This window comes from Astyanax mexicanus, chromosome 25 (genome assembly GCF_023375975.1).
Source record: "Astyanax mexicanus isolate ESR-SI-001 chromosome 25, AstMex3_surface, whole genome shotgun sequence".
Lineage (NCBI taxonomy): Eukaryota > Metazoa > Chordata > Actinopteri > Characiformes > Acestrorhamphidae > Astyanax > Astyanax mexicanus.
The window spans coordinates 6,671,992-6,687,816 of NC_064432.1; the positions used below are offsets into that span (position 1 = coordinate 6,671,992).

Sequence of the window (15,825 nt, forward strand, 5' to 3'; positions counted from 1 at the left end):
TCCATTGATCAGCTTCTGAAATAGTCTGAACAAAACAAAAAGGCTGGGGAAATAGTTTTTTTTTTTTTTGCAACAGTACAAAATACATTGCCCCTTAAAGAGATAGGCTAATTCATAAACTCTTGTTGTTTCCACTATACTTATGTTTACCTACAGTTATTTATTTGATAATCATACATACCTGCGTCCACTCATTGGTCTGAGGATCGTAGGCTTCCACTGTGTTCAAGTACACCTGCCCATCGTACCCTCCTACTGCATAGAGGCGGTCCCCTAGCAAACACACCCCAACAGCATCCCTGCTGACGCTCATCGGAGCTACTGCCGTCCACATGTCTGTCTTAGGGTCGTACCTGAAAAAAGGACGGGTGCTTTGTTGTGATTTCTGTAAACACTTTCCTCAATGATTAAAATGTAGGTAAATGTCTAATTGAACTACTATGCCCTTTATACAGTGTCAGAGCCACCCTGATTCCACTCATTACAATAAAAACATGGCTGCAAACCACTAGAGGGCACCAGTGAGTTTAAAATAAATGAGGAGAGACACCAGTCCCAGGTTCAGAAACCAGACACCTTTTATCTGGCACTCACCATGAGCACAGTGTCCAGTGTTTAAACTTACTCACAAGATACCACCCCACAATTTACACACATGCGGGGTTCCTAAGACACCTCAGACGTAATGGTTTATAATCAATGTCTCATGACTTCTGACATGCTAGTGTATTTAGCTAAGTACAGAAGGCTGTTAAATTCTGTAAAAGATGTAAAGGCATGTGTCCACTCCACATCTCCACTCTAACCACACACACACACACACAAAAGGTGACAGGCCTTTTTTAGAACCAGAGATTGTGATGGAAAGCTGAGCTGAACTGAGTGGAGGGTTTGAGAAACAAATTTCTGACAGACGGCTAGACAGACAGCTCACTTTACCACAAGTTAAAACAGAGAACACACACAGCTTGAGTCATGCACTACTCTTTCACAATGACAGACAAGTGCATGGACACACACACACACACACACACATACACACACACTCACTCACTCACAGAAATAGAATATGGAGAAGCTAAAAACAAGAATCTGGATGCTCCATATTCCCATTCACATCCGTTTCCAATACATCTTATTCTCCCATTCAAGACTTATATATATTAAGTGGATTTTCTCAACAACACACAAAGGATATGTTCATTTTGTTTGTGTGTGGTGTATTTCGTTGATATTAATGATAATGAGAATAAAAAATACCTCATAAAATTAATTCACCAAGGTTAATAAAACCACCAACACTGACAAAAACAGTGACCACCGATTGTCCACTGTTCTCCCACCTTTCCACACAGTCCGAGAGTCGAGATGTAAGACTGGATGCAGGGGCGTCATGGCCGCCAATGGCATACAGGAAGCCGTTCCAGGTTGCCACGCCAACGCCACCTCTGCGCTTGGACATGGGTGCGCAGGCGCTCCATTTGTTGGTGTGAGGATCGAAACACTCAACCGACTTCAGACACGAACTGCCATCTCTGCCTCCTACTGCATAGAGCCTGCAGAGAAAGAGAGAAAGTAAAGAAGACTGACTAAAATCTAAAATTGTAGCAATGCATCTACACTATTTCTCACCATACTTCCAGAAGCTCATTTGTACGGGTCCAACAATAACGTTGGCTCTTGACCACTCTAATTCATTACAAATGTGTTTTAAAAGGTTGAGGTCAGGACTTGGTTCATGCCAGTTAAGTTCTTCCACAACAACCTCTAAGCTCGTCTGTTTCTTTATGGAACTGGCTTTAAGCGCATTCATGTTGAAACAGAAAAGGGATCCTCCCCCTTACCAAACATTACACTTGGCCAAATGTAGTCAGATAAGTATAAGTATATAAGTATATCATTCATCAGATTGCCAGACAGAGAAGAGTGACTCATCACTTTGGAGAAATCTTCTCCATTGCTCTAGAGTCCAGTGGTTGCATGCTTTGCATTTCACTGTTTTTTAGCTTATCTGAAGGCCACATGAAGTTTGGAGGTAGCAATTGATGGTAGAAATTTGGTGACCTCTGCGCACTATGTGCCTCAGCTTTTGCTGACCCTGTTCTTTTATTTTTGCGTGGCCTACTACTTTGTGACTGAGTTGATCCCAATTGGTTCCAATTATCGTTGACTGTGGTATATTTTGTATTGAGGACTTTATGCCTAGGTGTTTTGTTTAATACACCATGAAAGTGACTGGAACACCTGAATTCAATGATGAATTCAACTAGCTGATTGCAAACAACTGATTGTATTTTTAGTGTATATGCTACACACTTATGTGGTATCAGTGCTTACTTGCTGTTCAAGACTGCCACTCCAACAGTGCTTCGGGGCGTTGCCATAGATGCAACAAAACTCCACTGCCTGGCCTGAGGGTCCCAGCGCTCCACTGTGCTCAGATAACTCCACCCATCATGACCTCCTACTGCATACATTGGCCCTTCCAATACTGCGACACCTACACACACACACAAAGAACAAAATGTACATACTTAATTTTATTCAGTATTCAATTAACACAAAATAAATGCAGACTAATTGTGAACTGTCTGTTTTAAATGTTGAAACTGATGTTTAGGTTGCTGTCTTGGCCAGGCCTCCCTTGGAAAAGAGATCATTGTGTCTCAATGGATTGACCTGGTTAAATAAAGGTTAAATAAATAATAAAATATACAGTGCTGTGACAAATAGATTTGCCACATTTAAATGGAAACAGATTTGCAATAATAATTCTATTTATGAAAGATTGCCCCTGAACCTGCTTGTTCTACGCATTTGGTGCATGTGAGTTTTGACCCTCTTTTCTAAGCAAAATTGTTCAATACAGCCACACTGGAGATTTTCAGCTTGAACTGCCCATTGAAAGTCTTGCCACAACATCTCAATAAAATTCAGAACTATTCTTGCTTGGGCACTTGCTTGGGTTCACTGTCCTGAGGCAGAACCCAACTGTGCTTAAGCTTTAGGTAATAAACTGACAGGTGGACATTCAGCCAAAACATACAGACACTACTTCATACACAAATGCATTATTGCTGCTACAATACACACAGTCATACATTAACAGATACTAAATTGCTCATATTTTAAAATATTTGTAAACACCTGTTACTATAAATTCTACCCATTGCAGGCATGGGTGAGTAAATGGATATTTACAGCTTGTCTACTCACTGTAGAGAGGTACTTTTCCAAAGAATAGAACACTCTGGAGCATATAATCATGAAACTTCTGGCACCATGCCTAATGCCATGTGTGGACTAGCGGGGTATAAAGCACCTCCAGCATTAAGCTGTGGAGCAGTGGAACTGCATTCTCTGGAATAATGATGTGCCATCCAAAATTCTTGGGATGAGGTATGATGGTCATTATCCGTCTTTCTGATTTCTCTAATACATTTGTCACTGAATGCAATCAAGTTCTCACATCAGTGCTAAAAAGACTAGCAGCAAGCTTCCTCTGGTCTAGTTGGAGTTACTCTAACAAAAGTAGGATAAACTATTTTTAAAACCCTTGATTTTGGAAGAAACAAGAGCAAGTGTCCCAAAACTTACGTAACTATATAGTGTAAATAATTACTGACATTTTCACAGAGAAATATGCCCTCAAAAGCCCACTAATACAAAACACACTCTAAGTAATGCTATGCAGCTATGCACTGATGTTACATGGACATCCTACACACAAATTAATAACATACATTAACTCCCCCCACACACAAGCAAGAAATACCCAACATTATGCAACATACACTCACACACCCAAACACGTTATAAAACCACACCCACACACACTCATAAAAAAGGGTGGATGGATGTAAGGCTCTGTAAGCAAAAACCTAAAGCAAGCAAAACAACTCAAACTCAAACACCAAAGCGAAGCCGGCAATTTTGACACTCAGTTAAAATTCAAATGAGGCTAACCTAGTCCGTGGCGGTGTGTAGACATGGGAGGCATGACACTCCAGCTTTTACTCCGGGGGTTATAACACTCCACTGTGTTGAGGGTCTTCAGCCCGTCCCGTCCCCCAACCACGTACAGTCGATCATCAAGGACAGCCACACCAAACTGCAGCCGCCGGCCGCTCATCACTGCCACCTGCCGCCATGAATCTCTGCGCAGGCAGTACTGCTCAATACTGGTGGCACCTGAAAAGCAAGAAAGAGGTCAGAAAATTGTTAAAACATTTAAAATAGTATTTTTTTAAACGTTCACCCTTTTCTACACAATAAACTATTGCTCCCAATAAACTATGATCTAACTTATTAACAGGGAAAAGCAGGGTAGCAAGGTCTTCAGGATCAGGTCTAGGAAATGTTAGGTTAAACTGTTAAAAACTGCTTAATGTCAAGCATTTTCACATCTGAACGTCCAGACCAAGGTACAAGCTAAGCTGTAGGTTTACTATCTATCTAATGCAGTTTCAGTGAACGCTTCAGATTCACGGGCAGACTGCATGGCTTTGGTAAAAAAAAAAAAAAAAAGAAAAACTGAAGAGGTATCCATTTACTTTTGTCCATACAGTATAGAACAAATTCATCCTTCAATATTAATAAGGCTAGGGGCAGTAATAATTGCCCCTGTGTGCTCCCATCACTCATTTTTGTTTTGTTGGGTTTTTTTTTCACCTTTTAATGTTTGACGAGAGACGTTAGCCTGCCCAAACTTCCTGTAAATATTCTGAAAATCTGTAGCATCTAAAAAAAAGTGTTAATGGTTTAATTTGATCTGATCAAGACCATGTATTTTTGCCAGACTAAGGAAACTATGTAGGTGTGAAAGAACATCTAGTGATACAACAGAATATTAAGTCCAAACATTACGCTTTGTCTGCATGTAGCTGGTAGTTCTACATCATAGGATAATAAAAAATAAAAAATATGAGGCGCAGGTTAACCTAAAACACAAAAATATGACTTCTTCCATACTGTTTTTATGCAAACATGCCTCAAACAGTGTGTTCTGTTACCTTTCGTGGCATCCATGCCTCCCACAGCAAACAGAGCCCCCACAGTGGCCTTCCGGGGACGCGTCCTTGGGCTCTGCAGCAGCGGCCGTCTCTCAGGCAACAAGTGATACTTCATCGCTTCCATGACCAACCGCTGACACTCCACACTGTCCCTTAGGAGTGGGTTGCCTTCCATATCGGCCAAAAACTATAAAGATAAAAAGATACTCTACATTACTCATAAATCTTCACTCCATAGTGTCCGCCATGTGGGGACTGCTCTCAATCATCTGCAAAATGCTGCAGACGAAAAGTTCAACTACCCCCAAACCTATTAATTCACTAGAAGGTCTGCCAAAACAATTACATATACTGTATTTATGTATATTTATTTTTGTTTTTGACTTGTAACAGGTGTTCAAAAATACTACACTCACTTCCACTTACTTATTATTGTCCCTCATCTTAAACAGCTAATTTAGAGGCACATACATATACTGGTATGCAAATGTTTCGAGCACATTTTAAAAATTGAATCTAAAAAATCTAAAATCTGTAAGTAAATAAGGCAGTAAGTGTTTATTTACTCAGTAAAACACTAATAATAGAAAAATACAAATAACATTCATACAAATAATAGTGCTTTTACATCATTGTGGTGATCTCCAAAGCTCTCCTTATAAAAAAAAAAGAAAATAATAGAAAGGTTCCTTTATTTCAGTAATTCAGAAAAATGAAATCTGCATCTTCATAAAAGTTGTCAGTAGCAGAGGGAAGCATAAAGTGCTGTAAGATGTTCCGGGAAAACAAAACTGCACTGACTTTAGACTTGATAATAAAACACAGTGGATCAACATCAGCAGATGACAGAATGTCTCTCCAAACCATCACTGATTGGTGGAAACTTCACACTAGACCTCAAGCAGCTTGAACTGTGTGTCTCTCCACTCTTCCTTCAGACTCCTTGATTTGGAATTCCTTGATTTCCAAATGAAATGCAAAGGTGTATTTATAGTCACCCAGCACTTGGTTTGGTAAATCAGTACCTAATGATGGTATATCAGGTGAGCTGGTGACAGATTAAACACATTCACTGAGGCACTGATTAAAGGAGTAGAGGAGAACTCTAGAACAAAGTTTTCTGTCTTTTTATTTTATATTTATTTTAAACAATGCTTTTTTTTGTACAGTGCACCAAATATATAGTATATACATTGGAGTGTGCTGGTTCTACCTAAACCTGAATAGTGTTTTTTAAAATGGATAAATAAAATAAAAAAACTACAATACCCATAAACCTTTAGGCAAAAGAGTCCCTGAGGAATGTATGACTCGTGTATCTTCTGAACCCTACAGTCAAAAAACGAAACTGCCCATTAGCCCTCAAGTTTACTGCACACAGTCCCTCAGGAGTGTTTTGACCTCCAGAGCTGACAAAACTTATAAACATAAAAAATAAACCCATTAAGCGTAAAACTGGATCCCCTCAAGAGCTTATTGTTCCCTGCTTTAGCTATGGCCAAAAAAATTTAATTACTCACAGCTCTGGCTACACAATACCCCGCAGGAGGAGGTCGTTCTTCATATTCACCTAGTATTAAAAACAAATTACCCATAAAATTTAAATTCCTCATCCATAATTAACCTAATTACTCACAAACCTGTCCTCCACACTGACCCTCAACAGGGTCAAAAAAACATACATCTGGACATTTATTTCCAACAAACTCCAACAAACTACATTACCCATAAATGAACACTCATTCCAGGTACTTTTCTTTTCCTCTCTTCTCTCATTCTAATTCTTACACACTGCAACTTCCCAGAGCCATGCTAACGAGGTGCTGCCTGCTGCACTCATCCCCTCATTCCCTTTTTTTGCTCTGTTTATCTCCTCCCTCGCTCATGGTCTAGCAGGCGGAAGAGTTTTTAATTAGAAGGAAGCCTCTTCTCTGTGTCCTAACCTTTCAGTAATGAAGTCTGCTGGAGTAATATACACCCAGATACGTATCTTCAACACACACATCATAATATTAATGCAGAAAAATCACACAGACAGTACCAACCCTGGAAATCATGTATGCACACACAAACGCACTCACATCTCTAAAGGAATAGCAATAAATATATAATATAATGTATAGTAATCAAAAGATTTTAGGTAAAAATGTAGAAATGAAGGTCTATTATAGTCAATTATTTTATTCTGACAGGATTTTTTTTTTAATTTAGACCCTGGAGCGGACCAAGTCTAAACGCTAATGCTAGACTGACTAGAGAAAGCACAGATTCAGCTATCTGCTGCACAGAAGCTTATGAAACAGCTGAAAGGCTAAAAGCTAATGCTACAGCAGTAAGTACTAATGCAGTTACCTTGCACAAGGGTGTCTTTGGTGTGACTAAAAAGGCTACAATTTATTGAGTATGCCAAGAAGACAAAGAGAGAAACCAGAAAGGACAGCAGCACTATCCAATATGACAGGCTGGCTATGCTATGTTAGGGTGACATAAAACAGCTAACAACCAATAACCAGCCATCTTTTATTGTTCTAATGCAAAATACGCTTGTAAAACTGAACCGCAACCGAGGTCAAACACAAACATAAAACACTCAGATATGAAAACGTTCTACCCCATCTTTGGCAGCAAAACAATTGATCCATTAGCATACGCACAGTTTGTAAACACAAGAAAGTTTTACTAATCTGCATTGGAATTTATTTTTTTTTTCTTTTTCAAGGAAATAAATGCTTATATAGTGAAAATATTTGATGCGATGACTAGTTATACGGCAGGTGTAGCCCACAAACTGACGACTCAGGAACAGAAAGGTGTTTAAAGCAGCATTCTGCAGCACAAGCAAGTCATCAAACCTTCTGCTGCTTGTGTATGTATGTGTGTGTGTGCGTGTGTGTGTCTGCGTGTGCGTACTCTCTCATGCATGCTTGTGCCTCATCCAAATTCAATGGCTCCTAATTGAATCTGCTATAAAATCTATTAGGTGCCCCAGCCAGCCTGCCTAGTTAAAGCTTTCATAACCTACCTTATACTTTCATTACAGAGCGCTGTCTACCTCTGCTATCCCTCCATCCATCTCCTCCTTTCATCTCGTTCTACCGCCTCATCAATCATGCCTGCATGCTCCTCCTTTCCTCTCCTCAGCTCTTATCCACCACTTTTTTTTGTTGTTTGCGCTGAAAAACAAATGCAAACGTTTTGATCTTCTCTTTTGGACGTAAAGCCGCTCTGAGACGGCTGGGTCGATCCGTCAGAGAGATGTGTGTAATATTTGATATTTCATCTCTCCTTGGCTGGTCGACGGGGGCGTGTGCATATGGGAGAAATGATTAGGCTCACGTCCTGAGGACCAGGCCGGCAGCTGAAAAGAGGGAGAGGGGGAAAAAAAGAAATCTCCTTTCCCCAAAGAGGATGAAAGAAGCTGCGATTTCCATTTAGATTGAACGGAACGGACGCGGCTACCCGGGCAGAAGCGACGCCTCGTTCTTCCCTGGACTTATTTCAATATTTCTTCTCACTTCCCTCTTCCTCCTTCTTGCTTTATTGAGGGCTATAGGAAATGCACTGAGAGAGAAACAGAGAGCTTAAGTGAAGAGATCCGTGGAATCAATCATTCACTGAAAGAGAAATGGAGTGAAGTGTGGAATGGAGGAGAGAGGTATGGAGAAAAGAGGAAGAGAGAAGATGAAAGAATGAAAGCAAAAAGTGAAGCAAAGAAAATAATGGCCTGAAATTGTCAAGAACTCGTTCTTAGAAATGAAAAACTCTATAGAGAGGCAAACTGAACCTCAAGGATGACTTAAGGTACCATAAAGAACTTTCCAACTGAAGAACATTTACAGCAAAGTGTTGGAGCGCTCAGCGATGTGTGTGAAAATGACAATGGAAGCATTATAAATCATTCAGAAATCTGTTAACGTCTCTGATCACTGCATCAAGAACAGTCATTTGACGATAGCTAAAAGAACCATATGGACAAGAGATTACATTGGCAACAAGCTCTACAATACAGAGTTACATTCACTATAATATGGGTGTGTCAGTAGACATCTCTAATGGCTGCCTTAATGCAGAAATGTACATTAAGATCTTAGACAAAAGATGCTGCCTTCAAGACATCTTTTTCAGGGATGTTCATGCTTTGTTCAACAAGACAATGCAAATCCACAGGCTGCACATATTACGAAGTCACGACTGTGAATAAAGAGGGTACAGGTACTTGGTTGGCCTTTTGAGGCCCTGATCTGTTTCCAACAGGTCATGTGTGGAGAATTTTGAAATGAAAAATGCAACAAACATGGCCCTGTACCATTACACAATTTAAGATAGGGGTTGCAAGAAGAATGCAACAAAATAATGCCTAAAACAAATCACTTTGTTTCTTTAGTATCAAAATACTTTGAGTGTTTTGAGAAGTACAGGGGAAATATTAACAAAAGAAATGAAGTTTACCAAACAAACATGACATATCTTGGGTTCATTCTGTTTGCAATGAAATAAAAGTTAATGTGAACAGATGTAAAAGAACCAGTTAGGAACCTTTAATCTAAAGAGTGTAAAGCAGCATTACTAACTAGATGAATCTGTGAGTGTGATTGCAGTGCTGATTCATGGCTAGTTGCTACGATGTTGCTTAGTGGTTGCTAGGTTCTTGCTAAGGTGTGGCTGAGTAGATGCTAGGTGGTTGCTATAGTGCTTTTAAGTGGTTGCTAAGGTATTGCTAGTTGATTGCTAAGGTGTTGATATGGTGTCCATGGTGGTTGATATGCTGTTTCTAAGTGGCTGCTTGGTGGTTGCTAACTTGTTGGTAGATGGTTGCTAAAGTGTTGCCAAGTGGTTGCTACAATCATATCGATTTTTGCAGCATTTTAAGGGAAAGAATGTGGTAAGGTCCTGTGACATACATGGGCGGCAAATTTCTCCCCATTCATTCTTAATAGGTAAACAAGCAAACATTAAGTTTTTACGAAATCTGTGTGTCCGGTCAAAAAGCGGTATACAAGCGACCATTGTGATCCAAGTTAACCTGACAAAAATCTGGAGGAATAATTATAATAATAATAATAAAAAAAGAAAAAGAAGACGAAGACTTACATACTGCAATCACGCTAATTGGGCATGGAATTAACCAATAAATCAGTCAGTTGATGAACTGTATACTTCATGGTCGTCAAAGCTCTTTACAAAAGAAAAAAAAGTTTCAGGAAAAGTTTTAGAAAAACTTGGAAGGAGAAACTTGGTTTGCGAGAGTGCAGAAGAACCAAGGACAAATCTCATTTATTTTTAAGAGGAGAAAGTCGACAAGGACTTAAGATTGGTCTCTGTGTGTGTGTGTGTGTGTGTTGCTCTATCTCTCTATTTTTTCTTTTTCTGTAAAAGAAAATGAAATCACAGAGGACGTGTGTGTGTGTGTGTGTGTGTGTGTGTGGATGTGTGTAGGAAAAGTGCAATGAAAACTATCCTCTTCAGATATAGTGTGGAGGGTAAGGCAAGGAGAGAAAAGGACCACAATAACAGTCCCTATCTTCCCTGTCCCATGTCCTGCCACTGAAATCACACACATCATAATATTCAGCCACCCTCTGCTGACACAGATGTGAAAATATACACATGCAGCTTGTCTAGCAACTGTTAAGAAGTGCTGCCAATAGAATACGACTCTCTGGAGCAGATAAACATGAACCAATTGGCACCATGTCTAATTCCAGACATGAAGTGGAGGGGTACAAAGTTCCCCGGTACTGAGCTATGAAGCAGTGAAACTGTATCCTGCCCATTAGAAGGCACACACTGCTGACTGAAGGTGTGATTGACTGACAGTCAGACTGATCTGCTGCAGTGATTGGTGGGTTAAACGACAGCCAGTCTGAGCTATAGAGTGACAGTGCGAGAGTGACTGACTGATTGATAGGTAGACAGTCAGACTGACCGGTTGAGAGTGACTGATGTATTCACTGATAGTCTGGCTGACTGGTGGGTGACTGATGTATTGACTGACCATCAGACTGACCTGTGGTTTGAGCAGGGGAAGGCGAACATGTGCCAGAAGCCCAGGCAGCTGTGACTGGCGGGCGGGAGGATCGTGGCGGACCCAGCTGAGCAGAGCCGATACTACCGTCTCCTCATCCGGGACGTTCATGTCATCTGATGCCAAAAGCTTCTCCACCTCACTTGACGGGAGCAGCAGAAACTCCTGATTCTTCATAACACCCAGGAAGTGCTCCTGAGAAAGAGCAGAGAGAAACAGAGAGAAACAGAGAGAATGTATTCATGCTGGGGTTAGGTTGTGTGATGATCTCACAATGTGTTTGCCTTATTTTAAGTTTTATGGTTAAGATTTACAAAGCCTGTCACTGTACTGTACTACAATGATTTGTGTGCATTTACTCCTGCTTTAGAAAAAGAAGAATTTACACTAAATACTGGCTGATAAAGGAAAATATGATTAAGCTATTGATGAGTACAGGGTAATCAAACCTAAACGCAAATAACAGTGGGAATGTGATTCTTTTCACTCTCTGGTTCGTGGTGGGCAAGAAATCAAAATTGTTTTAGGCTACAGTTCATTTGGAATGGAATTCTGTCGAGTTATATTTGAGTTGGGAGAATGTTTTACTAAGCTACAGTTGAGCTGGGACAGAATTTAGTTGGGCTGCACCTAAGTTGGGACAGCAATTTGTTGTGCTGCAGTTAAATTTGATGGGGCTACAGTTGAGTTGGGAAACAAATATATTAGAATAAGTTGAGTTGGGACAGAATTTACTTGAGTTGCTGTTGAGTTTTGGGACAAAAATTTGTTGAGCTACATTTAATTTGGGATATAATTATACAGTAACACTGGGGCAGAACTATCTTTAGAGAGAACTGTGCGGGGCTACACTCAAGTTGAATTTAGTCAATTTAGAAGATAATTTTCCTGGGCTACAGTCGAGTTAGGACTGAATTTTGTCAGCCTAGAACTGGTCTTGGATTCTGAACTCTAAGAAAAGCTAAATAAGCATAGGTCAGATGTTTCCCGACTTATATTTGGTTTCAGGCTAAAATGACCAGAGTTGGAATTAGAAACAAATGGAACGATAAGGAAAGAGAAAAAGAGTAAAAAATAGAACGAGAGAGATAGAAATACAAGTGGAAAGGGGAAGAGGAAGAAGAAAACGACGGAGAGGAAATAGAAGGGCAGAAAGAAAATGAGGCAAGTTTTCCATGCTGTCTCCATGACAACTCCCCAGTTGGTAACCGTGGGCGGGCTATTATGGGCTATATTTTCTGAATGAGCTTCCCTCAGGAACAGAGCAACATCAAACGAGGAAGCCCGAAGTTTGTGAAGGGGAACACTAGCGTGACCAATTAAACACACACTCGCCCAGTTCACCCGCTGATCGACACACACCCAGGCGCACACACACACACACCGCAATACACAGAGTGTATCTTTATGTGTGTTTGTGCAAGCGCTGTGTAAAGTTTTGGCACAGTTAACTGCAGAGGAGGATAAATCCTTCAGGACGTGTATTTGGGGCTGTGAAAAAAACAACAAAGGGAAAAAAGAACAGGAAAACCGAGAGAGAGTGAAAGAGAGAGAGAGAAAAAAGACGCAAATGTGCACTACGAAAGACTTTACAATACACTATAGTATATTCGTTAATATAAAAGAATAATGAAAAAACGCCTTTCTGCCTGTATGGGATTTAAAATAATCAGAAGGTGGTCAGTTGTTCGGTTTAAATTAAGCATCCCTGTGGGTGTGTTCAATTCCATTAGCAGCTCAACTGAGTTAACACCATTAAGCTATGATTTAGCAAACTAGGTGGATATGACTTCATGAGGACAGGACTGAAGATGCTGTATTGACCACAGTGATGAAAAAAAAATAAATTATGTATAAATAATTGTTTTTGTTTAATCTAGTATTAGTTCTTATCAATGTAGTTTTCTTATGAGACTAAAACATTTGTATTTACAATGAATACTGAATGCTGTACGCAGTGCAAGCTTGTCATTTGTGAGTGTATACAGTGTGTAAGTGTGTGTGTGTGTTACCATGGTGTAGTTGTGTGCCACTTTGTGCAGGTCCTGGCAGCCCTGGGCATCAGCAAAGGACCGGATGCCGAGGCAGTTGGAGGGGTGCAGCTGCTTCATGAGGTAAGTACAACACGCCTGAACTACAGCAGACAACTGAAGCAAACACGCTGCCGAGAGTAAACTCTCTATAGTGTCCTCTCTTAACTCCAGCCGACCTGCAGACAGAGAGTGAGAGAGACAAGAAAGAGACACAAGAGAAAAAGAGCACAAGAGAGAATAAGAACACCAAAAACGGAGAGCAAGAGATAGAGAGGAAAAACAGGGACATGAATGACATAAATGACCTTCATAAACTGCTGCAACAACCTTCATATTAGTGTGAAACATGTATTACACCTACCCGTATATGCATACTGCACCAAGACCCATAATGCATCTGGGTCAACTCCCTCCATTTTCACCTCCTCCTGCTTGGCCTCCCGGACGTCACTGGTGAACATGGCCGCAAAGTAGTCCGACACAGAGGACAAAACCAACCTGAGAGAAATCGAGGACGATCACGCAAAGAATCAAAATCAGATGGAAAAGCAACCACAGCTTCCTGTTATCAAAGAGCTCCCGCAGAGAGCCTCACACATTGCTGCTGTAATCCTTAACTCTCGAATATGATCTACTCGGCTTTCAGGATCGGTTATAATATACAATATTGGCTGATCGCCAATCATATATATATTTTTTTTAAATAAGCCAACACTGATACATAATCGATCAATCGTTTTTCCTTCTCTAGTTTTCATACATGGACTGTATGGATTGGAACAATGAAAAAGGGGGCTCAGACATTAAACAGGGTTGCTTCCAACTCTTTTATTCATCATAAAGATGAATAAGAATAAGAGCAAAACGCTGGTTTTAAAGGGTTAACAGACTGTAATTAAAATAAATGCTACAATGCCGATAAATGTTGCCTGATTCAAAATGGAAAGTGGCGTTTTTGGAATAAAGCCGGCGCAGAGTTAAAGAGAAAGGCGATTACACTGAGACTGAGGATTTGTTGAGCTTTGATTCTGTCAACTGAAGCGCTGTAAAGACAGAGGATTTCCTTTTTAAATCCATCTCTGCTGACAAAGACACGAACATCCACACACAGACACACACACACACTCCGAGTGTGGCTGAAAGCTTGCAGCTTTAAATCTATTAGTCCGGTGACTGTGGATAGCCTGAACGCTAATGACTGTCTGAAAGAAATGAGGAAAAGAAAAAGCCTCAAAGCTAAAGCTGCAGCATTAGAGGTACCTCAGCCTGTGTCTGTGTGTGTGTGTGTGTGTTAGAGAGAGAGAGTGTTCTGGTGCAGAGGTGTCAGCAGATGATATATAGCGTACTTAAGCTGTACGAGGAGCCTTTTGTCACACATGAAAGAGTTTCAGGTCCTAAACCTAAACAGAGATCACATTACGCAAGTCCAAGACTAGTCTCAACTACTTATCCATTAACTTGGCTCCCAAATTAATATAATTTTTATACACTAATATGGACAAAAGTAGTGGGACAACTGCTCATTTATTGTTTTTTTTTCTGCTTTTGTTGGAGTAACTGTTTTTACTGTTCTTTTAAATTTTGGAAGATTTTATTACACTAATTGCACCCACCTCATTTATTCAACTCCCCAACTCCATCATTTATGAGAATAATACCATTGGCAAAACTGTGTATATGCATTTACGCATATGTGTCAGCAATTAGTGCAACTTAACGCAGTTGAATACACTCCTTAAAAGGGGTGTGAGTGTCCAGAAGTCCAGTATCGGCCCCAATACCAATACAAGCTTTTTGTATCGGTGCAAAAATATACCCTGAAATATCGTGATATTATTTTAAGGCCATTTCGCCCACCTGGTCACACTTCTCACCACCCACTGCTATGTAACAGAGAAAAAAAATTCCATTCCTTTCCATTTCATCATCAATTTAATGGATATACAGACCTAGCTGAACTGAGTTTTTGACCGTAAGATATATCAAAAGACAATTCTCTATGATTCTTCATGGCATCTGTGTTTCTGAAGAGGATTAAATGCTCCTAAACAAGCAAATAGCAAGATTATGGATTTATTGGTGTCAGTTTTATAATATGACAGGAATATGACAACCAATAATCTATACCACAGGATTACCCTGTTTATTTGATTATCCACCACATGGAGTAATGAAGCAGTACATTTAATAAGCCAAATTGAGGGGTAAGTCTTATGGAGTATAGAGTGCCTATGGTTTAATAAAAAATAGATGATAAAATGATAGTTGATTTAAAAATGTGTATTCTTTGGCCATGAAGTCCTCTAGCAACTCTATTCCTTTCTCTCACTCTTCCTCTACCAAGCTCTTCTTTTACCATACACTCTTCCTAATCCTCACTCTTCCTCTACAGCCCTGCCTTTACCTTAGACTCTTACTCTACCAGCAAACCTTAATTTTACACAGCTGGACACTGAAACTAAAAAACACACGCAGACACACACAAACCAAAAGCTGCAGCTAAAAAAAGAATAAAAGTAACTTGCTTACAAAGTCGATTTGGGCCACGCTTTTCCTTTCAGAGGCAAAAACAGGGCACTGTGAGCCTGCGGGTTATACAGCATAAAGGGGTACAGAGCATGTGTGTGCGTCTCATTATCTGGTAACACAAGCAAAGCCCTTCATACCTGCCCAAGGCAGGCCACCAATTAGACAGTTCTAACTGGGTCATTAACTATGACAGAGAGAAAGAGAGACACAGGAAAAGAAAGCTACA

At 40.1% G+C, this 15,825-nt stretch overlaps 1 protein-coding gene across 3 annotated transcripts in view; it reads right to left on the minus strand.

The window, feature by feature from the left end:
• Positions 1-15,825, minus strand: part of klhl5 (kelch-like family member 5) — a 55,265-nt gene that overhangs the window by 5,261 nt on the left and 34,179 nt on the right. For all 3 annotated transcript variants that reach the window (XM_049472594.1, XM_049472593.1, XM_049472592.1), the window contains 8 exons: positions 13,432-13,568; positions 13,050-13,246; positions 11,020-11,232; positions 5,013-5,199; positions 3,967-4,191; positions 2,338-2,500; positions 1,344-1,556; positions 182-353 (listed from right to left, as the gene is read on the minus strand). In XM_049472594.1, coding sequence (XP_049328551.1) covers positions 182-353; positions 1,344-1,556; positions 2,338-2,500; positions 3,967-4,191; positions 5,013-5,199; positions 11,020-11,232; positions 13,050-13,246; positions 13,432-13,568 — 1,507 coding nt within the window. The remainder of the gene's footprint in view (positions 1-181; positions 354-1,343; positions 1,557-2,337; positions 2,501-3,966; positions 4,192-5,012; positions 5,200-11,019; positions 11,233-13,049; positions 13,247-13,431; positions 13,569-15,825) is intronic.